Below are 21,572 nucleotides of genomic sequence, written 5' to 3' on the forward strand. Positions count from 1 at the left end.
CGGACAAACCTTAATGTCCCTGGCAAATCTCTTTAGACCAAGTATCTCAGAATGATGTTTTCCAGTGAATGCAATTTTGGTGTGAGCTGATACACTAATACACTTGTTAATAAGTAAGTATAAAAAGCAGGTCCATCTGGTGCCTAAAATATAGCTTGTTGCCTCAATTTCGGTACTGAGCATGCTGGAGGTGCTCAGACTCTTCATTAACCCTCCTCCCCACAAGAGCACAGTCCATTTCTGGGTTAGAAGAATATAGTGAGCATAAGCTAAAGGGATAAACTTTTATCGTAAAGGGATAGGGAAGAGAAGAATCAAGGTTTTCCTGAAACAAATCAACTTCTGTAATTGCTACTAGGATCATCTGCTTATGAGAAAAAACTAAGTTTGCAATGTCAATGAAAGTTCAGTAGAGGAAAAAGCAGCTAAAGATGTTAAGAATGGCATGACTGTGCTCTGAATTCAGTATGCTCTTTGTGTATAAAAACAGTATAAAAACAGTATGAAGTTAGCCTTCAAATAAATTTGTGATTGTATTTTATGTACATTGCCATAGGTGTGCATAAGAACTTTAAAAACAAAAAATACACAGTCATTAAATTAAAGATGCTTCATTTGGGGTTATGTTTATGTTACAATGCACAAAGACTTTTGTTGCAGAGAAATTATTAACACTAATGTAGTCCTTTAAAAAACAAGCAATAAAAGTATGGGGTTTTTGTTTTGTTTTTTTCAGAGTTCTAAAACCTTTCTGAATGGTGCATCTCGATTCAGGGTCCAGATGCCGACCTTAAATGCTAAGGAAACCAGCAAACCTCAGGTAAAATATAACATATTGTTGTAAAATAGTACAGAAGACTTCCTAATGCTCACATGGAATATTTACAGTAGATTTCATATTGGTAAAGATTGCTCTTCCTTTTATTATGCTGAAATCTACTTCCATCTTCATACACAAATGTAACTTCAGATGAGGGAACTAAGTGTTATCTAACGTAAATACTGCAAACCGAGCTGAATAAGATACCATGCTTTCTCAATTGGTCTTGTGATTTTCATACAATTCCAGCAAAAGTAATGCACTGCAAAATATTTTAAAGATAGCCCATTTGAAATCTTTAAACTACTTGTATCGTGTTTGTCCCCTCCTTGCAGTCTCACTTCTCTCCCTTTTTAATGTAATAGATGTACTTAGGAGATTATACAGTTTAGACAGTTCTAAATATGAGCAATTATTCACAGAAATCCTGCTTAAAATTGTACTGTAAGTGCTGGTAATTCTCACTGGAAACTGAATTCTGGATTTGCCCATTTGTGGGCAAAAAGACATTTTATCTTGTGATGGACATTAACTGAAAATTTCCATTTGAAATTTTGTATTTGTATTCAGTACACTTGGCACATCATATCCTGAGAGGATAACTTTTTTTTAAACTTATTTTAGACTTTTACAGAAAAATAGAAACTTCCTGTTCTTTTTATCCTTTGCCCATAGAATAATAATCAGCATTCACAGGGTATAATAATCAGTGTGGATGAAAAGGTTTTGAAATTTTTGTTAAGGATGCACTTTACTCATAATTTTTTATCAGTCCAGCTTAAACCCCCTCTGTACTGAGTTTATTCGTGTTCATTTTGAGCTGCCCAAGAACAGTCTCCAGCCTGGAAACCATTTGTCAATATTATTTCACAACCAGCTAGAAGATAAAGGGAGAAGATGTAAAAATATCAGTAGGTGTCTTTGGACAAGTCATGAAGACAATTAAAATATAGTCAGCAAATTAGTAGATAAATATTTCTCTTCTAACTCTGCTAGTAACTCTAATTGGCGCTCTCGCTGTCAGCCTGCGCAGGGAGTCTGCACAGCAAGTGGGCAAGGAAGACGTACCCCCTCTCAGACTGACTGGTGCTCCCTTGTGAGCAGGACAGAGAGACAACGCGGACAACAAAGCACGAGGGCACCTGCTGGCAATCCTGTCAATATTCCTTTTTTTCTTTTGTTCTCCACCCCGCCAGCTGGGTTCTATGTTTGTAGTGTGGAGTCCTAACAAGGCTTTAAGAAGAAATTAATAAAAAAATAAAAATCCTTGTCACTGTTTGGGACCCCCCCTCATTTTCTGCCAGTGACAAAAGATAATCTTTTTGCCGTCAAAGTGGAGTTGAACATCTTTCCTTTTTACAGTGGTTGTATGCTGAGCTGATTATCGCAGTCAGCTTTTGTGCCTGTACAAACAACAGATGTTTTGCATTTATGAGCTGGTCTCCTCCAGGCACACCGGAATGGCAGCTTTTACTGATTTTTCATTGACCTCCACAATTACTGTAAAAAGAAAGCAAATATTCAGGATATGCAATGATTGAAAGCAGAATGTGTTTTTGGCTGCGTGACCTGAATACCTCCGTGTGTTCATTACCGCTTATATCAGGTTGGCCTCTTAAAAATTACACAAAATCGAGGGATAATGAATCCTTCCCCAGAGATCAAGTCTGCCATATGCCTAATCACACTCTATGACAAGCTGGCAAGGCTGAACAATGTTATCTCTGCCAAACACAAACTGCTGGTTTTATTTATCATTTAGCTATGTGCAGTATAAAAATCCCATATTGTCGATAAAAGTTTCCAGCAACAGTTGCTAAATAAGTTATTTGGACTTCGGTCACTTCCACTTCAATATTTATATATTTATATATTTAACCCTCTCTTCTTAAATAAGCTTGGAGCTACCTGTCTGAGAAGTGAGCAGCATTACCTCAGACAATCCCGGTTAGGGTTGTGCAAATTGTGCAAGAGATATTCATTTAAGACACTATCTAGACATGTCTTTCATTGAATCTAGTGGGGAGCTTCACTGCTTAAGCCCTTTTTTTCCCCCTCTGTCCCTCCTTTTTTTTTTTTTTTTTGGTCCCTCTTTTTTTCTTTTATGTTAATAGCTGGTGGTTTGAATTGCTACTGTCAAAATAGTTCAAGTTTTGAAGTTGCTCCAGGAATTCAGAAGGTAAATACGATGATGATGGAGTGACTCATGTGCCATAGCATAGTTTACAGTGCTATGTCAGAGGTCTCTAGATGTTTTTCCTGTCTTCTAGTTAATGCTTCGTCAGGGTGCAGGGTCTCCTGTAAATCCTGCATCCTATCTAGCAATCCTGTGCAAACATTTTGGATGCTGCATGGTAGCTTCTAAAATTATGCTAAGTGGCTGGGCTCAGGTGCCCAGATGGTTCCCTAGCATCTTCTCCTAAATGAAGTTCTTTAAGAATGGAATTTATTTAGAATCACTGAGTGTAAAATAGCAGAATTGAATTTGTCCAGCACTTGATTATTTTTTTTTCTTTCTTCCTCCATCAGCTTACGAAATATTAATCAGAAAGTTTTCATCTTTGTAATAACTACTGGAAATGGAATGGCCTGCCGTTTTCTCCTTACTAACCTACAGCCAAATATATATTTGAGGCTTAATTCTTCACTAAGGCTTTATTGAAATGCACAAGAATTGGGAGAAAGAAGACAGTATGTAGAGTGCATCCATAGCTAGTAAAAGTACACAGCTAGGTAAGCTTCTCAGCGAGCAGGTGAAAGTGAGGATAGCTACATCCCATCCTTTTTCCAAGTTGGAAAAGAAGTACTGAGGGCTACTTATACCTGAAATTTCTTTTTCTGTGTACAGCTGTAAGATGTAAATTTCAGGTTCTATTCTGAGAGTTCACTTCAGTGTGGGGGATGGATAAAAATAACAAGATATCCTCATGGCTAGACTGGGATGGCTTGTTCTTGTTGAGTGATAACTTGCTCCACAAGTATTCTTAGCAGCCAGCGGAATTATTAGAGTAAAATCCTTCCTACTGCTAGAAAAGAACTCAAAATTCACAACTTGGGTAGTATCGGTAAACTCCAGGCTTTTATAATTTGTGAATTGCAATGCTCAAATGAAACAGATGTGAAAAAATAAGTGATTGTTTAACATAAAGCACTCAGTATCCATAATTCAATTGGAAAGATGGCCTGTATTTAAATTGGTGAATAAGATGATGTTACAGAGTCTGAAAAATGGGCTTAATATTTGTACAGAAAGAAGATAATACATGCTTTTATACAGAAATGTGTTGTAGTACTCAGTAGATTGTCAGTTTTAATTAGACCACATTTAGGTAGTGGGGTAAGGAAAGACTGGAAATTGTTTTATTCCATTGAATTGTACTATAATATGTGTTTTTTGCAGCTTGAAATTGTTCCACAATAGAACAGAATCTTGATTTCATAATGGAGCGTATGCACTCATACATAAACAGCCAGACTTGTTTCACCTGATAGTCTGTATATACTCTCTCTCTATGCTCTGTATATCCAAATCAAGAGATTTTTAAAAGCTGTAACTTTCTGTGATTAAAATAGATAAATTGTTTTAAAAATTATTTTGGAATTATTTGATTCCTTGATACGTGTTTTGATGCATTGTTCCTTTCTTTTTTCATATGGTGTTGCTGGGGGAAATTGCAGGATCCAGAGATGCAGCATTTACTTATTGACTCTGAAAATTGCAGTGTGTCACTCAACTCCAGCACTGTGGTCACTGGGGAAGATAAACATGGGACATCAGCTATCAGCTTCCTTGGGGCCTTGCGAATACCTGTGAGTACATTTGCTAGTCTTGCCTGTTCCTCTAAGAATTAAGTTTTGCCTCAGATTTCATATTTCCATGAAGTTCTAGATGGAGTGGTAGATGACATTAACTTTGCATCACAAGGTTTGATTGGCAACTCTGGTATACATAGGCTAAAGCGGATTCTGGTACACAAGACAAGGTGTGCCCCTCTCAGAGGAGGAGTGAAAATAGATACAAGAGTACTCTTTTCCCCAGTAAGCAGATGGCATAAGCTCATTTGTTGCATCTTAGAAACTACAAGCATCTAGGCTTCAGTATCCCTGTAAACTGTTTTGGGGTTTTTTTTCTTCACCTCATTATAACTAATACTAGAGCAGCCTATAATGTAAAATGCATTTCTTGCCTCAGTCTTTAATCATATTGATAGACCTTGGTCTGCATGGTCCCCTGAGTTGGAGGACCATGAGTGTAGGAACAGTGACTCTCCATTTGTGGACACTGAAATTGTAAGGGACCAGCTGTATCAGCTGAATGTTCAGAAGTCCGTGGGGCCTGATGGGATTCATCCCAGAGTACTGAAGGAGCTAGTGGATGTTATGGCAGGACCCCTCTCGATCATCTACCAAAGGTCTTGGGAGCCTGGGAAGGTCCCTGCTGACTGGAAGCTAGCCAATGTTATTCCGATCTACAAGAATGGCGTGAGGGAAGACCCAGGGAACTACAGACCTGTTAGTCTAACCTCAGCTCCTGGAAAAATTATGGAGAAGATTATACTGGGTACTATTGAAAGGCCTTTAAAGAATAATGCAGTCATCAGGCACAGTCAACATGGGTTCACAAAGGGAAAGTCCTGTTTAACTAATTTGATATCCTTCTATGATAAGATCGTCTGCCTAGTGGGTGAAGGGAAGGTGGTGGATGGAGTTGTTCTGGATTTTAGTAAGGCTTTTGATACTGTCCCTCACAGCATCCTTCTGGACGAGTTGTTCAGCTGTGGGATGAGCGGGTTCATGGTGCGCTGGGTGAAGAACTGGCTGAAGCTCAAAGGGTTGTGGTGAATGGGGCTACATCTGGCTGGTGACCGGTGACCAGCGGTGTTCCAAAGGGTTCAATTCTAGGGCCAGTTCTGTTCAATATATTTATTAACGATGTGGATGCAGGAGTTGAATGCACCATTAGCAAGTTTGCTGATGATACCAAACTGGGAGGTGCTGTTGACTCTCTTGAGGGACAAGAGGCCTTGCAGAGGGATCTAGATAGGTTGGAGCATTGGGCAATGATTAATGGGATGAAGTTTAACAAGTCAAAATGCCGGATTCTGTACCTAGTACGGAGTAACACTGGGCACAAGTATAAATTGGGAGAGGAGTGGCTGGAGAGCAGCCCTGCAGAAAGGGATCTGGGGGTGCTGGTCGACAGCAGGCTCAATAGGAGTCAGCAGCGTGCCCTGGCAGCCAAGAGGGCAAACTGCACCCTGGGGTGCATCAAACACAGCATAATCAGCTGGTCAAAAGCAGTGATTATCCCGCTGTATTCAGCGTTGGTGCGGCCTCACCTGGAGTACTGTGTGCAGGTCCGGGCCCCACAATTTAAGAAGGACATGAAGGTCCTTGAATGCGTCCAGAGGAGGGCAACAAAGCTGGTGAAGGGGCTGGAAGGAATGTCCTGTGAGGAGCGGCTAAGGGCTTTGGGCTTGTCTAGTTTGGAGAAAAGGAGGCTGAGGGGCGACCTCATTGCTCTGTACAGCTTCCTGAGGAGGGGAAGTGGAGAGGGAGGTGCTGAGCTCTTCTCCCCAGTATCCAGTGACAGGACGCGTGGGAATGATTCAAAACTGTGCCAGGGGAGGTTTAGACTGGACATTAGGAAGCATTTCTTTACCGAGAGGGTGGTCAAACACTGGAACAGGCTTCCTAGAGAGGTGGTCGATGCCCCAAGCCTGTCAGTGTTTAAGAGGCATTTGGACAATGCCCCTAACAACGTGCTTTAACTTGGTCAGCCCTGAATTGGTCAGGCAGTTGGACTAGATGATCGTTGTAGGGCCCTTCCAACTGAAATAGTCTATTCTCTTCTAAAGTCTATTCTAAAAGTTTACTGGTCTTAGTTAATGACACATGGGTATTAAGGATGGAATAGCAGGCTGAGTCTATAAGCACTTCTCTGTATCAGAACTTCCTTCCATGGCTTCCCTTTTACACTCCTCAACATTGGTTTTAAGAGCTTTAATTTTAAAATCTCTTGTATGGCTTATATTGAGAAGTTTCAGACATCCCAAACATTCGGACTGCTGGTAAAAGGAACGGAAGTTTCCTTTAGGTCAGGGACTACCATTCTTGGTTGTCCTCTCAGCTTGAAGCCTCGCAGCTTCAGTAGGTTGCACAGGTAGAATTATATGCAAATTGATTTGGACCAGGTGTAAAGGTAGGGGAGGAAATCCCCAGCACCCAACCACTGTATTCCTGCATCTTCTCATCCTGTCCAGTCTGATCCTCTGTCTCAACTGTTTTTCCTGTGGCAAGTGGAAGTAATGGGTAGAAAAAACTGCTGCTGCTGCCACCTGGAATCTCTGTAACTGTAGTATTTTTCCTGCCTGTTGTTGGGAATGGTCACAGCTGTATGTGAAGTAGAGCCAGCTGTGTATGTGTGGTGTCCATGCAGATAACTGCAGTGCTCTGTACCAGGGATTTAGGAAATCCGGTTTCAAACAAAAAGATATCAGATGGTGAGGGGAATGAAGATAGGTTAATTTGGCAGGTTAGTTGGAGCTCTGTGCAGTAAGTATACTTTTCATGTACCCAGCAGGAAAGAGGATGGAACAAATTAGTATTTTAAATAGGCATATGCCCTGTCTGTAGTGTGCTCTTGCCACATACTGATTCGAACTGTCATACTGGTTAACTGGCTTTTTGTAAACAGTTAAACAGTAAGGGAGAAATCTTAGACCCATCTGAAGGAAAGATCTAAAGAACACAAAAATATGCCAATTTCTCTGGAATACGTTCCAAACCTGCTATAATGCTATATAAAAACTCTTTACATGAGGAAAAGAAGTGATGCAGATGTCCCAAACAGTATCAAATCCTTCCTGTTCATTTTAGTGTTCTCTCTTTGGTCAATTCAGTACAATTAAGAGAAGAGAAAATACGTCAGTAAAATACCACAGTCTGCTCTGATCGTAAGCTTTGTGCTCTTGGGGAAGAATGCTTCTTGGGAATTCTTTAGAGAAAAAGAAAAGCCTAAATGCTTCTTAGAAACCATTTTCATAATGGTCTTTGAAAGCAAGTAGCAGCCTCTGTCAAGATACTAACTTCCTATTTTCTTTATTCTCTCAGGGAGTCATAGAGTTCTCTCTTTGTCTTCTGTTTGCAAAGCTGGTGAGCTATACTTTCCTCTTCTGGCTTCCCCTCTATATCACAAATGTAGGTAAGTATCACAGTAAGGGGATACAGAATTATGACTACAAAGTGTCTGGAAATATGAGCTTGAAATAAATAAGAAAATAAACATTACTGCTTCTGAAATAGGCTATCTTTGCTACAGTAGCAGGAGAGTTGTAAGTCACCAACTGACATATTTCTCAGTTTTATGAATTCAGTATTATGAGAGGGCATTTTCAAAACAAACAAAAAAAGAATCTGGCTTATCTTTAACAATTCCAAGCATAAATGCTGTGTCTTGGCTCTTGCAAACAAACGAAAAAGTTTACTGTCTAATAATGTTTTTACATGATTGAAGTGCCTTATTTAAATGTATACAAAAAAATCTAAATTAACTTCTTTATCTGTTCAGTGCTGCTTTTTTGTTTGTGCTGTAGAGAGCAGAGAAGGGAGTTCTCCCTAGCCGGACAAATTCATGTTCTTGTGAGTCACGATGTGACCTTTAAACCCCCAGCTAACAAAAAGGCTGTGCTGGACAAGTATGGCAGTAACAACCAGCAGAGAGAGACAGGTTGAACACCCTATGAAAACACATAGAGCTGCAGATCCTATGGCTAAAGGCTGTTGTGTGTGGACTCCAAATAACCAGTGCTCCTGCCGGACTGGGTACCTTGAAAGCAGTGTGCTTTTAATAGAAAGGTTAATGATACTTAGCACAGTGCTGCCATCTGTGCTGTGGCAGATGTTGGTGAGGTTATGGTAGTGCCACTGACACCACTGTTTTAGCACATACTGCTCTTTCAAATGTATTTCAGAGACTTTCAAAAAAAATACCAAAGGTGTTTAGAAGTCCAGCTCCTTTTGAAACTTCACACTTAACACAATAGGACTGGGTTTCCCCACTTTCTGATGTACTTTTGGAAATCTGACCCTGTAGCATATCAGTAACTACATTAGACTAAATGTAAGTATGTGCAAACAGTGGTCTTCACTGCCCATGCCAAACAGTGGAGTTAAGGAAATCACTGTCTCTTCATAGTACCCATAAACTGCACAGTGCATGTTGTGCCAAGCAGGGTTGCCAGACGTAATTTAATGATGACTGTTACTGGTCGTGTGATGGAGACCTCCAGGATGAGGCTCTATAAGTGATCCAAATGTACGCTAATCATGCTTTTAGAGCAAAGAGCCTCACGAGCATTTGTTAACGGCTTATGAATCTGTGGCTGTTCACAAATGGGAATATTGTTAGTCCAGACTTTAACAATCGACAGCTCTATTGCTTGGACTGTATCTATAGTTAAAGTGGTAAAATGTCCAGCCATGAGTGTCATTGCATTCAAAAGACTGTGTCCCTGAATACCCAGTTATGATACACTCTTATTTGTCATATACAATGACAGCTTATGGTAGCTTATTCCTGTGAACAAACAATAGTGCTGTAAGATGCCTTTACCCTAGCATGACAAGACTGTGTTGAGATTTCTACGTTTTGTAGTCTGGAAATGAGACAAATGTTTTTCTTCTCTCACTAGAACATCTTGATGCCAAAAGAGCTGGGGACCTTTCTACACTGTTTGATGTGGGTGGAATCTTCGGTAAGTTTTATATATTAATATTTCATCCTTAATCAGACCAGTTTAGGAAAAGCTGTGGTACGCACAGCTTACATATTTTTAGTCCTTGTGCCTTCCACCCACTGAAGAAGAGTGGCAGTAAAGGTACTAAGCTGAGAGCTGGGTTGGTTGTTGAAAACCTAGCAAAATATCTTTCAACTGAAAACTCAGAGCCAATGATATTGTCCAGTACAGATTGTTAGAGCCAAATATTATGGAATCTTTTAGCTCCATCAGCTCTGGCCCATGAGTTTTGGTCATGCCATCTGTCAAAATATCTTCCTTTTGTCACTCGAACATAACAGAACTATCCCAGCTTGTACAGTTGTGTATTTTTTGTGGGCACAGAGGCGAATGGCCGCAGGTGTTTTGTTTTTTTTTTTCTTGATGCCTCATACAACTGTATGTGATAAAATTGGGAAAATGTAATAAGGATGAGACTATTCCTTTGTAATTTGTGAGGTGACCACTGAATAATTAAATTTTTATGCCAGTGCAGACAGTATAGCTCACAATAAAACAAGCGTCATCATCTTGATGCCCAGCTGATTTTATGTGACCCGCTGTCCCCCTCCATTTCCCTCAGTTCCCTTATGGAGGTAAGCCTTGTATCAGTCTGTTGGAAAATGACGCTCATGCTGGACAAGTTTCACTAGATCAAGAGCTATGTAGGCCCTGGTAGTTCAAGATGCAGGTGTCAAGGTGTCTTTCAGTTACTGTTCCAGTCTTGTGCTGGATGTGACTTTTGCCATTTCTCATTGCTCATTTCATCCCAGATAGCTGGAAGCCAGAGTTAGTTACTACCTTAGAGATGTGGGTGACTTCTTTCAGCAGTATCTTATTCCACTGTGAATACAATCTTAACAAGGTGCTGGGTGCTGCTTAGACCTTTGGCATTTACATTTAAATTCAAGTGCGACGTGAGCACTTTGGAAATGGGCAGCTGGGAAGGGAGAGGCAGGCCCAGTGATATTTAGGAATCTGGAGAATCCGGAGAACATCCTTTCCTTCGCCCCATACCAAGTTCCCTTTATGTCACTTTGGCAGCTCTTTCCCTCAGGCCTTCCAGCCCCCTCCTGCCACACGCTCCGATTAGTACTTCTGTGTACAGTCGTTGGCAAACACAAGAAGTAGGGAACAGTAAAGAGCCTGGAGTGACTGCGTGGAGAGAAAAACAAATATTTCATTTGCCCCAAGATCTAGAATAGCTCATTCCCCCTGGTTGCAGTGCAACATGGACAGAGCAGTCGAGAGCCAAGTTTATTGGCGCATGTGAGGAGTTGAGACCCATGAGTAGCTGGGCACAGCTGGATTCCAGAGTGCCAGCAGTGGGGCCACATGGCACCTGGTGAAAAGGCTTTTTGCATTCAAAAGCAGCAGAACAATGATTTCTAAATATTTCTTCCATCTCTGTTCCGCCCCTGCTCCATCATCTTGGATATTTGGTTGGCATAAACAATGTGGAAGAACAACTGTCTGCTTCTGTTATCTTCCAAGTCAAAACCGGTCGGGTTAATAAGGATATTGCTAAGTGCGAATTATGTTGTCTGTCTCATGCTCTGTGCTGCTGTGTATAACTGTACATTAAAAGTCATATCCTATTGTTTTAATCTGGGTTGGGTTTCATTAAGTATAACTGATGTCTTTTGTGTAAAACATGCACTGAGTGTTTTCCTCACACACCTATCTCTTCTTTCAGGTGGAATTTTGGCAGGCCTTATTTCAGACAGGCTGGAGAAGAGGGCATCAACCTGCGGAATGATGTTGTTGCTTGCAGCACCCACAGTAAGAGTTTGCCCCTCTCTTACAGCTGCGGCTGAGACTTTGACAGCATTCCTTGGGAAATTCTGCAAACAGCATCTTCTAACTTGGATATAAAGAGTTCGGGCCAGGTTAAAAGCTGGCGTGAAAAGTTGAGCGTGTGAGCAAGTATAGACGTTGGGGCTGCCTTTACTAAACAAGCAAACAAGTCTAGTGCATTGCTTGTTACAGGACTATATAGAAATTTTATCACTGTTTGGTGTCTGTTCTGGCCAGAATTTTAGCTGCTCAAAGGCTAAAATTTCTGTGCTGTAACTATTGGTAAACTGGCAGTTGGACATACGAGGTGCTTTTTTTCTTTAAGTTTTGATTCTTTTGTGAACAGTATTCTGCGCTGTGTTGAAGCTGGCAATTTGAGAGTTTAAAACTGAGTGGTCTCATAACACAGCCCTTTCCTCTGGAAGGACATACTGAGGAACAGGAGCACATCCCTTACCTCCCTCCTCTGTCTAATCAAACAACCATCCTGCTGTCGTCTAAAAAGGTTTAGTAAAACCTCGGATGCTAGAACTAGTTTTCACGTAATCCCAACTAAGATATTTTTTAGTTAGCCTGGGGAACATGGGGAACCTAAGATTAGTACATATGTTGGTATTCAACATGTTTGTTTTTTCATCTTTACAGTTGTACATGTTCTCTGCAGTCAGTAAAATGGGCCTTGAGGCTACTGTAGGTGAGTGTTTTTAAGTTATTTTCTGCCTGGCTTTATGTGAACTTTTCATTTATGATCCTTTGATGCTCTTCCCTTTTCTTTTTATTTTATTTTTTCCCTGAGAGGAGGAAATATGGAATCAAATTCCCTAGACTTTGTCTTGCAGGCTTTTTATGGGGTAAGGAAGAGGCCAGGAAATAAGTAAGGGGTGGCATGAGAACAGTGATTTAGTTAATATCATTAGTCTTCTTTCTGGAACTTGTTGTGTCAGCACAGGCTTTATTATATTCTCTATTCCCAGTGTCAGAGGTATTTAAAGACTACTTGTAGTACTTTTGACAGCAACGTTAACTTTACTTGTTTAGTCTGAATTAACTTGTCTTTCTATCTGTTACCTGAAAACAGAAGTTGAAACACAACTGCTGACAGTAGTGTCTCATCTGCCTAAAGGCCTTGTTAAGTTTTAGGGCCCTCTGGTGCTCGGTGCTGTACAAGCAGAGAAGGGGCTTATGGGTGGGTGCCTGTGAGCATCCCCTGCTCTTAGGGCCAATTTGGTCAGACTTTCCCCTTTCTCTGACCTACCAGGATCAGTAAAGGCCCTGGGAAGTGTCTTTTGACTCAGCCCTGTCTCCTCTTAAATTTGAGAATTCACGTCATGGAGTAAGCATTGCAGGGAGATACAAATACGTGTTGCTTTTCCTCCTTTCCCAATTCTGTAATGGGGCCAGGGAAGCCAAGGAAGGATTAAACCATTTGAGAACCACAGGCTATGATGTTTCCTGTTGCTGTGGTTGACAGTCATGCAAACAACTCACATTTTCCATTTCTGTCCCACTTGCCACAGTGATGCTGCTTATCAGTGGTGCTCTGGTGAATGGCCCTTACGCGCTGATCACCACTGCTGTCTCTGCCGATTTGGTGAGTTTGGCTCCCCCTCTGCTTCCAGTGTAGTAGCTTTGGCCTCCAGAGAGAGCCCTTTGACTTCTGCAGGGTCATCAGTGAAGGGGCTGCGTTGTCCCAAAGGAAAGGGATAAGGAGCTGGGTAGGCAGTGCTGAACTCAGCCATTGAAATTGTTTTAGAGTTCGTGTATTAGTATGAATGAGTGTCGTGCTTGTGAGAGGCTTCTGAATTATTGTTGGCTACTAACAAGACAGCCCAAATCTTGTAGATGACAGCCCAAAGTGAATGTGAAGGTTGCATGCAAGGTCAAGTGTCTGTACAGGTGCCTTCTCCCCTTCTATACTTTGCATTTTTAAATGAGGGGAGGGGCTGAGTCTGCATGAGAGGTGAGTTGGAGACCTAATTCCCATCAGTGTGGAAAGCTATATATGGCACATACCCTTACTTTTGTCCATGCTACCCTCTGCCATTTCTTGTACTGTTATTCTGGTTGCTGGCACTTCCAGCTGGATCAGGTCGGTCAGTCACAAATGCCGTGTGAAAACATTGACCCTGGGTACCTTTCATTAGGTAGGCTTTGGAAGGTTGCTTTCAAAGGTCCTCATTCCTTAAAGCACCAAGCAAGAGGCAAAACTCCTCTAACAACAAATGTTCTAAATATAGGGAAAGGAGCAGGACAGAAATCTCTAGACGTCCTCTGGAGTCCTATCCTTGGCCTGGAGGTGACAAAGAAGGCCACCATGCATTGCCCATTTTATCCTTAGCCTTGTTGAAGGGGCTGCTAGCTAGAAAGTGGGGCCTGACATGCAAGATCCCTACCTGGCCCTTGGGAAGAGGGTTGAAACTGCCAACCAGTTCCTAGGATGTCAACCATCAAACATCTGACACAAGCAAATGTAAATTGCTGATTACTTGACTGTATTCTCCTCAGTGTACTGGAGATAAAGGACTGTCTGTCTTAGCAGTTCTCTGAACTATTCAGTTTTTCTATCTTTCTACTAAGTCACTCCCTTTATCAATTGGTTTTTTTCTGAAGACCCGGCTTCTAAAATTGGGACTGAACAGCTTCTTTTGGCTCAAGAATTCTCTGAATTAGCATTTTGGTATATATCCATAATTCCAGTACTCTAGTATTCCTATCACAGCAGTGGGTTTTTTTTTTTTTTTTTTGGTTCCACAAAGCTTTGCTGTATTAGCAGGGGAAAAAAGGGCCATGGAAACAGCCTTGCAGCATAATGCAAATCTGAAGTGCTGTCCTTATTGCTTGAATCCAGAGTGTGCAGAACAGAAAGCTTCTTGGCTCCTGTGGTTTAAGTAACATGATTTAATAGAGGAGAACACTGTAGGCAACAGGTTGATGGAGTAGACGGCTTCTTTAAGTTGTGATAAAAGGGTCTGAGCTAGGATTTTTAAGGCATCTTCACAATGTACATCTAATGTGGAGGGGTGTGAGCTAGATGACGCTCTAAGGACTTTTTCAGAGTTTAGCTCAGGATGGGTCTAAGCAGTCTTTGTCACTCTAGGGTACCCATAAAAGCCTGAAAGGGAATGCAAGAGCCTTGTCCACAGTGACAGCGATCATCGATGGAACAGGATCTGTAGGTAAGCCAGAGCTGTAAGGTAGCCTGCTTTAGCTGTGGTAGGTTAAAACAAAGGATCTTTGAGAAACTAGGCTGTCTCCAGTTCACATTTTGCCAGGACTCGGTACAGCTTTGGAAATGGAGAGTAGAGCAAACTTAGCCTTAAACCTCTCTAGTGGTCCCACTGAGGTGGGGGGGAAGGAGGAGGGTGGTAGACTGATACTGGGCACAGACAGCAAAAGTAAATGCCATTGGGCTGTTTCCGAGATCAGGGATATTTTATTCATGGCCTCCGCACTGGTATGTGGAAGGGAAAATTGAGTAGGATTCAGCTTAATATTGGACGGGCATTTTGTTGAGCCAAAGACAGGCGTTTCACAAACTTCTAGTCTCCCAGCTTCCCCTGTGTTAGGTTTCACATTGGCTTGCAGCTGTACCAGTAATGTTTTGCACTTTCTGCGACCTTTTAATACATAAGGTAATACTGAGTTAACTAGGTGGAGAAATTGATATTCTAACCCAGAATAACTATCTTTCGGCATAGTAAATCTTACGTTGCATCATTCTGACAATATCAATATTATATTTTAGGTGCGGCTTTGGGGCCTCTCTTAGCTGGTCTTATTTCCCCATCTGGTTGGAACAACGTGTTTTACATGCTCATGGTGGCAGATGCATGTGCCTTGCTAGTAAGTCTAAAAATACTATTTAGTTGCCGCGTATTTCCTTTGTGCTAAACTATCTTAAAATGCAAGTTTTCCTTTTGCAATTTCAATACTCCATCTTACAAGAAACTTCCAATTGTTTAGGAGATTTTCAATTAAAGAGCAAATTTGCTCATTTTGAAATTTTCATCTAATTTTAATCAAAAGTGCAGATTAGTTCTGATGCACTTCAATTCCTAAGCAAATACACATCTGTTAATTGCTGGCTGAGTAGATTACAGCGGGCATAATTGTAAGCAAACCTTCATATATAGACCTAGAAGATGCCTCAGATTCCACTCACGGAAGAATTACTTCCGTTTTCTTTAAAGCCAGTTAAGCAAAGCAGTAACAAATGTTTTGCTACATTGCTGTATCACCAAAAGCACCGTGGTAATGAAGCTGTTGAAAGTTAATACATCACATTCTCCAGATGGGCCCTAAAAATTCAGTACTAGGTTAGACGAAAAACTGGCATCCTAACTTTTGACAGTAACCGGGAGCAGATATTTAGGCAAAAGGAATGCAATGCACGTGGTGGCTTGGTACAAAGCCCGCCCATTTTCTTTTTTTCTCCTGTCTGAGATCCTGTATGATTGATAAGAAGATCTGAAAAGGTTGGGTTTGTTGTTTTGGGTTGTTTTTTTTTTTTCCACTTCTGACTTGCCCTGCTTTGCTTTTAAAGACCAAAGAAGACACAAGATGAGGCAAGGCGAGTCTTGCTGTACCTTTGAAGTCAGTCTTGCTGCACCCACCTGTAGGTTAGCCTGTAGGTTACGTTTTTGCATTTGCCACGGATTTCCCTGGCTGGCGTCTGTACCAGCTTTGTTCTCCAGCAGAGCAGAGTGCTGCTATGACCACCTCAGACATGTCCTGAAGTGTCACCCGCTTCTCCTCTCCTTTTGAAGTCCTGGGTAGAAGTGGTCATGAAAGGGTAGGGTGACTGTGAAACACTTCAGAAATACTCCTTTCTCCGTACTGGCTGTGCCCAGACAAAGCCCCGTGCCTGCACGGTGTTGCACTGAGCTCTCTGCTCCTGCAGAGGAGCTAATGCTGAGTGTGTCAGATCACTCTTTCCTGACACAAGAAAAGCAGAAAGTCTTGCTTTGAGTTACGATTGAGGCTTTTTTCCTAAATTCAAGTTAAACCCAAAATTTTGAAGTAAATTTTTCCACATTTAAGATATGAAATCTCTGGAAATTAAGTAAATAAATTAGGTAGGTTAATAATTGAAGTATGTTGCCACCGGTGGTCAGCAGCTCTATAAATCCTGATTTGTGCTGTTTTCAGTATTAGGTATTCCATGCTGCAGAGTGAGGTTTGGGAGATTGTCGTAGTTTTCCCAAGTAGACTTAAAGCTCTGCTTTTTTTCTTTTATAGTCATTTATTAAAACCAAATGAAAAAATCCCACATTTATTTGCTGCATCAGTTAAAATGCCTTTGTAAAGCTCTGTTTTTGGGAGGGTTGACTCTGTGCTGTTGTAATAAATCCTGGTGTTTGTAACTGTTGTTCTGCTTTTCCTGTTCTTTGCAGTACAGCGCTTAGATGTCTGTGTTCAAATGTTATTTCTTCAAAGATATCTGGAGGGGCTTTAGCCTCACGTGGCATTCAGTTCTGTCATTCTTGGCCACTCCCATACCTCTGAAATGTTAGATTTAGCTTCTTAAAACACCAATACTTGTAATAGTAAAGAAACTTCCATTTATAACAGTGAGACTCTGAGGATAAGGAAACCTGTAACAGTGGGGAACCCTGGAAGTTCTAATTCTGTCTTTAATGTACGTGGGAATCATCACAATTTATTTGTAAAATCACTTTCCTGGGTACTATCTTAGTACACTTTTTAAAGCGACTTGAAAGTCCTGATCCTGCACAGGCAAGTAAACGTGACTGACTTTACTCATCTTGACTAATTGTGTGATTAAAGCTTTTCACACACACAAGTGTTTGTCAGAATAGCAGCTAAAATACTTTTATGCTCCAAAGTTTTTATCTGCCATGTTTTCCTGAAGTCTTGGGTTCCCTCTGCTGGTTTCTTTACATGTCTGCTAGTTTCTTTACATGTCTGCTGGTAAAGTAACTTTGGAAAGCCATTCTGATTTTTACAAAGAAATCGATCTCTCGGTTGTGAAAAGGAAATAATTTTCCTCTTGCCTATTCATTGTGAAAACTCCTCTTCCAAACATTGAGCATCTGTAAATCTTCTAATTTTTTTTTTTTTTAAACTGAGTTCATCATTACAGGGTAATGTTTCAAATGAGGAGCTCTGAGTAACAGTGAACATCTTATCCTGAAACTGAGCTTATTTGTATATCTGTATAGATATTAACACAGATACTGTGACTGTTGTTTACAGTTCTTACTCCGTCTTATTCAGAAGGAACTTCGGTGTAATGCAGACCATACCCTGTAAGTGTTATGCATGGCTGTTGCTCTTTAATAACGGTTTAGAAACATGTTACTAAGCCTTTGCCCCGTAATACCTAGATGTAGACTGAACGTGTTAAGGTTTCTGTATGTCCATTTCTGTCTGTTTTAATTTTGCTTCAAAAGAGTAATCTCAGTTTGATGTTTTCAAATCATGAACATTTTTCTTTAGAACATCTCATTTTGAAAAGTATCTGAAAATACATCTCTGTCACGGTCTCTTAGTTATGGTTTGTTTTTTCCCCAGGATGTTATCTTCCTGGGTTTCATGATGGAGCGTGCACCTGGGGAATAAGAAGCTACTCAATTGCTTGCTCTGTGTTTATTAATAGTTTCAAATGTAACTTTTTCCAAAAGGTCTCCTTAAAGGAAAGGGTAACTCTGAATTTAGTGTTTTGAATCGAGGGGAAAAAATGCACTGAATCCATGGGGTTACACTTGCATATGCAAAATCTAAATTGAGACCCTTGGTTGTAGTTTTGGAGAAGTAAAATGGACAGAGAATAGCATGGCAAGGGATGGATCCTGCATTTTGAAGTTAGTGGCTGTTAATGCCTTACACCTCAATTTTTCCTGCCTGGTTGCTGTTCTCTCCCAGGTTTAAAGAACACTGAGCTACGAGACCAGATTTGGAATAAGGACTGCGTCAGTGATCAGAGCTCTTCCCTGGAAAACAAACTTCATAGAATGCATTATTCTATATTTAAGAGATTCTGTTTGGTGAAGAACTTTGCATGTTTACTGGAAGCAGTGTGAGAAATGCAACTGATAAATCCCTGAAGCTCTTATTTTTGCACATGAATAAGTACCTCAGGATGGCAACTATTCATCAGATGAAGAGACAGGAACTTTGGGAAGGTTTTAGCAGCACGCCTCAACTGAGCCAAAGAGAAATACCAAGTGCCTTTTTATTTCTTTTGATAGGATGTTTTTAATTAAAATGCTGAACTGTGTATTTTGCAAAAACAAGTCAAAACTAGAGCAGAAGGAAGTTGAAATCATAACAGTCTAGCAGTGAAATGTCCCAGTGTCAGTGAGCAAAGTATGTATCCCTTATGTCATGTTGCGCACATCAAGGACATCACTTCATAGAGGACAATACCAGCTGGTTATTAAGATGCACTGCTATTAGTATTTTATCATAGAATGGTTTGGGTTGGAAGCGACCTTAGAGATCATCTAGTTCCAACCCCCCTGCCATGGGCAGGGACACTTTCCACTAGACCAGGTTGCTCAAAGTCCCCTCCAACCTGGCCTTGAACACTTCCAGGGAGGGGGCATCCACAACTTCTCTGGGCAACCTGTTCCAGTGCCTCACCACCCTCACAGTGAAGAATTTCTTCCTTCTAGCTAATCTAAATCTGCCCTCTTTCATAGAATCATAAAATCATAGAATCATTTAGGTTGGAAAAGACCTTTAAGATCATCAAGTCCAACCGTTAACTTAGCACTGCCAAGTCCATCACTAAACCATGTCCCTAAGCACCACATCTACACGTCTTTTAAATACCTCCAGGGATGGGGACTCAACCACTTCCCTGGGCAGCCTGTTCCAACGCTTGACAACCCTTTTGGTGAAGAAATTTTTCCTCATATCCAATCTAAACCTTCCCTGGCGCAACTTGAGGCTGTTTCCTCTCCTCCTATCACTTATTACTTGGGAGAAGAGACCGACACCCACCTCGCTACAACCTCCTTTCAGGTAGTTGTAGGGAGCGATGAGGTCTCTTATCACTGAGCCTCCTTCTCTCCAGGCTAAACAACCCCCGTTCCCTCAGCTGCTCCTCATAAGACTTGTGCTCTAGACCCTTCACCCTTCAGTTTAAAGCCATTACCCCTTGTCCTATCACTACATGTCCTTGTAAAAAGTCCCTCTGCAGCTTTCTTGTAGGCCCCTTTCAGGTACTGGAAGGCTGCAATAAGGTCTCCCTGGAGCCTTCTCTTCTCCAGGCTGAACAACCCCAACTCTCTCAGCCTGTCTTCATAGGAGAGGTGCTCCAGCTCTCTGATCATCTTCGTGGCCCTCCTCTGGACTCGCTCCAACACGTCCATGTCCTTCTTGTGTTGGGGGCCCCAGAGCTGAACGCAGTACTCCAGGTGGGGTCTCACAAGAGCGGAGTAGAGGGGGAGAATCACCTCCCTCGACCTGCTGGCCACGCTGCTTTTGATGCAGCCCAGGATACGGTTGGCTGTCTGGGCTGCAAGCGCACATTGCCTGGTCAGACAATAATAACCTTGCCATATTATTAGTTTTTAACTACAGTACTACTTCTAATCCCAAGGACAACATCCAGCCTTTTGGTTGGTGATGAAATGGAATTTACTGTTGCGGTGTACCGCAGTTAGCAGTTTTCACAGACTCTCTGGATGGATGTTAGTCCTCAATTAGGATCGTTGAAAAGGGAGTCCTAAGCAACAAAAAGTAGATTGAGTCAGAATTTCCAGTGGGGGGCTCTAATGATTTTCAGGGCATTATAAACTGGTTATGCAAATGTCACATAATTGTTGTGCTGCTCCTCTAGGCTGGGTTGAAATGAGAGGTTGTTCCTTTGGGGTGGCAGAGAACTGTGAGCTGTCATACTTTAGCACTACAGGATTCAACAGATCAGCTGCTTTTGTGCCCACTGCCACAGTGATCTCTGTTGGGTACTCCCTGATTTCAGTGCTAGTGTGTGCATGTGGAAGTCATTGTCAGATCAGGGCTTTAATAACCAGGAATCTCTTTCAAGTAGCTAATTTCAAGTGGCTCTGAATTTCAGATTTGCAGCCAAAATATCAGAAAAGAAAAATGACCTAGGTGGTAGGTTGTAGAACATCTCAGTAACTGGTGTTACCCACCAAATAGATGGTTTAATGTCTTCAAAACATATCATTTCTTTGTATAGCTATCTCCTTTGCAAAACAGGTGTTTCTGTGATTTTTTTTTTTTTAAAGATGCACAAAGTAAAAAGGAATTTTTTTTGTATGAGGTGTTTATACTTAGATCACGAAGGCTAGATAATTTAAACTGTGTTATTCTTAACTGTATTTATTAAAGCTCTAGGTATATGTCTTGTTCTGAACTATACTCTGTTTTGTGAAACAATGTAGTAGTCTTTACACTTGAGTAACAAAACAGCACACTCTAAAATAGTCCTGCAAAACATGGAGAAATGTCTCATCAGCTGCTGGTGTTGTGTTCCATGTGCTGGCACAACACTTAATTTCCAGGGCTGTTTTGTAATTGTTCAGTCTTTGATGAGTTATTTCACTGGTTTGATTGAGCACATGCTTTATGCTTGACTTGAACAGTATAAGAACGTGTTCATTTTTAACTGTTTTGCTGAACAGAGGTACAGGAAAGACCTTGGTCCCCCAAAGACTTAAGGAAGGTACCAAAGTCCTTGCAAGTGAATGCTGTGCGTAGGCCCTGACCCTGCAGTCACCTAGATGAATGGTTAACTTCACACATTTTTGAATAAACCTGTTGAGACCCATGGGGATACTCAACATGTGAATTCATAAATCTGTGCTGCGTTTGGGCTTTAGGCTGTAATTAAACGCGACAGAACTCTGCAGCAATGTTACTTGAAAGGACTTCCATCCTGGTGGCGTGGCACACTGCCCCTCTCTCAGCCAGGCTGACTCTGGGGGACTGCTAGCCAGACCGAGGGACTGGTCTAGCCTCTGATGGGGGAAAAACAACATTGCGACCAAAACAGCTGTACTGGCACAACTTCAATGGCTGTGCGAGGAGGGAGGGATGGAGGACTTCTTTAGCTGAAGATGACAATCCCTTCCCCCAAAAAAGGTATGTAGAGCTGTATACTAGTTTATGGAAACAATTTCAACTCTGCTGCGCTCAGATTTTGAGAGGCTGTTCCCTATGGGCTGAAGTCTTAGGTTAAAATG

At 41.4% G+C, this 21,572-nt stretch overlaps 2 protein-coding genes across 4 annotated transcripts in view; both read left to right on the forward strand.

Annotated features, from left to right (window-relative positions):
- Positions 1-18,370, forward strand: part of SLC37A1 (solute carrier family 37 member 1) — a 38,189-nt gene extending 19,819 nt beyond the window's left edge. For all 3 annotated transcript variants that reach the window (XM_076354520.1, XM_076354512.1, XM_076354529.1), the window contains exons 10-20: positions 737-820; positions 4,499-4,630; positions 7,934-8,024; positions 9,514-9,576; positions 11,294-11,379; positions 12,040-12,088; positions 12,912-12,985; positions 14,492-14,570; positions 15,140-15,237; positions 17,611-17,663; positions 18,280-18,370. In XM_076354520.1, the coding sequence (XP_076210635.1) occupies positions 737-820; positions 4,499-4,630; positions 7,934-8,024; positions 9,514-9,576; positions 11,294-11,379; positions 12,040-12,088; positions 12,912-12,985; positions 14,492-14,570; positions 15,140-15,237; positions 17,611-17,663; positions 18,280-18,295 (825 nt within the window). In that variant the 3' untranslated portion in view covers positions 18,296-18,370. The remainder of the gene's footprint in view (positions 1-736; positions 821-4,498; positions 4,631-7,933; positions 8,025-9,513; positions 9,577-11,293; positions 11,380-12,039; positions 12,089-12,911; positions 12,986-14,491; positions 14,571-15,139; positions 15,238-17,610; positions 17,664-18,279) is intronic.
- A 3,033-nt stretch (positions 18,371-21,403) lies between these two features.
- PDE9A (phosphodiesterase 9A) overlaps positions 21,404-21,572 on the forward strand; it is a 70,541-nt gene continuing 70,372 nt past the window's right edge. The window contains exon 1 of the mRNA XM_076354554.1: positions 21,404-21,471. The gene's annotated coding sequence lies outside the window, so the exon portion shown is untranslated. The remainder of the gene's footprint in view (positions 21,472-21,572) is intronic.

This window comes from Aptenodytes patagonicus, chromosome 1 (genome assembly GCF_965638725.1).
Source record: "Aptenodytes patagonicus chromosome 1, bAptPat1.pri.cur, whole genome shotgun sequence".
Lineage (NCBI taxonomy): Eukaryota > Metazoa > Chordata > Aves > Sphenisciformes > Spheniscidae > Aptenodytes > Aptenodytes patagonicus.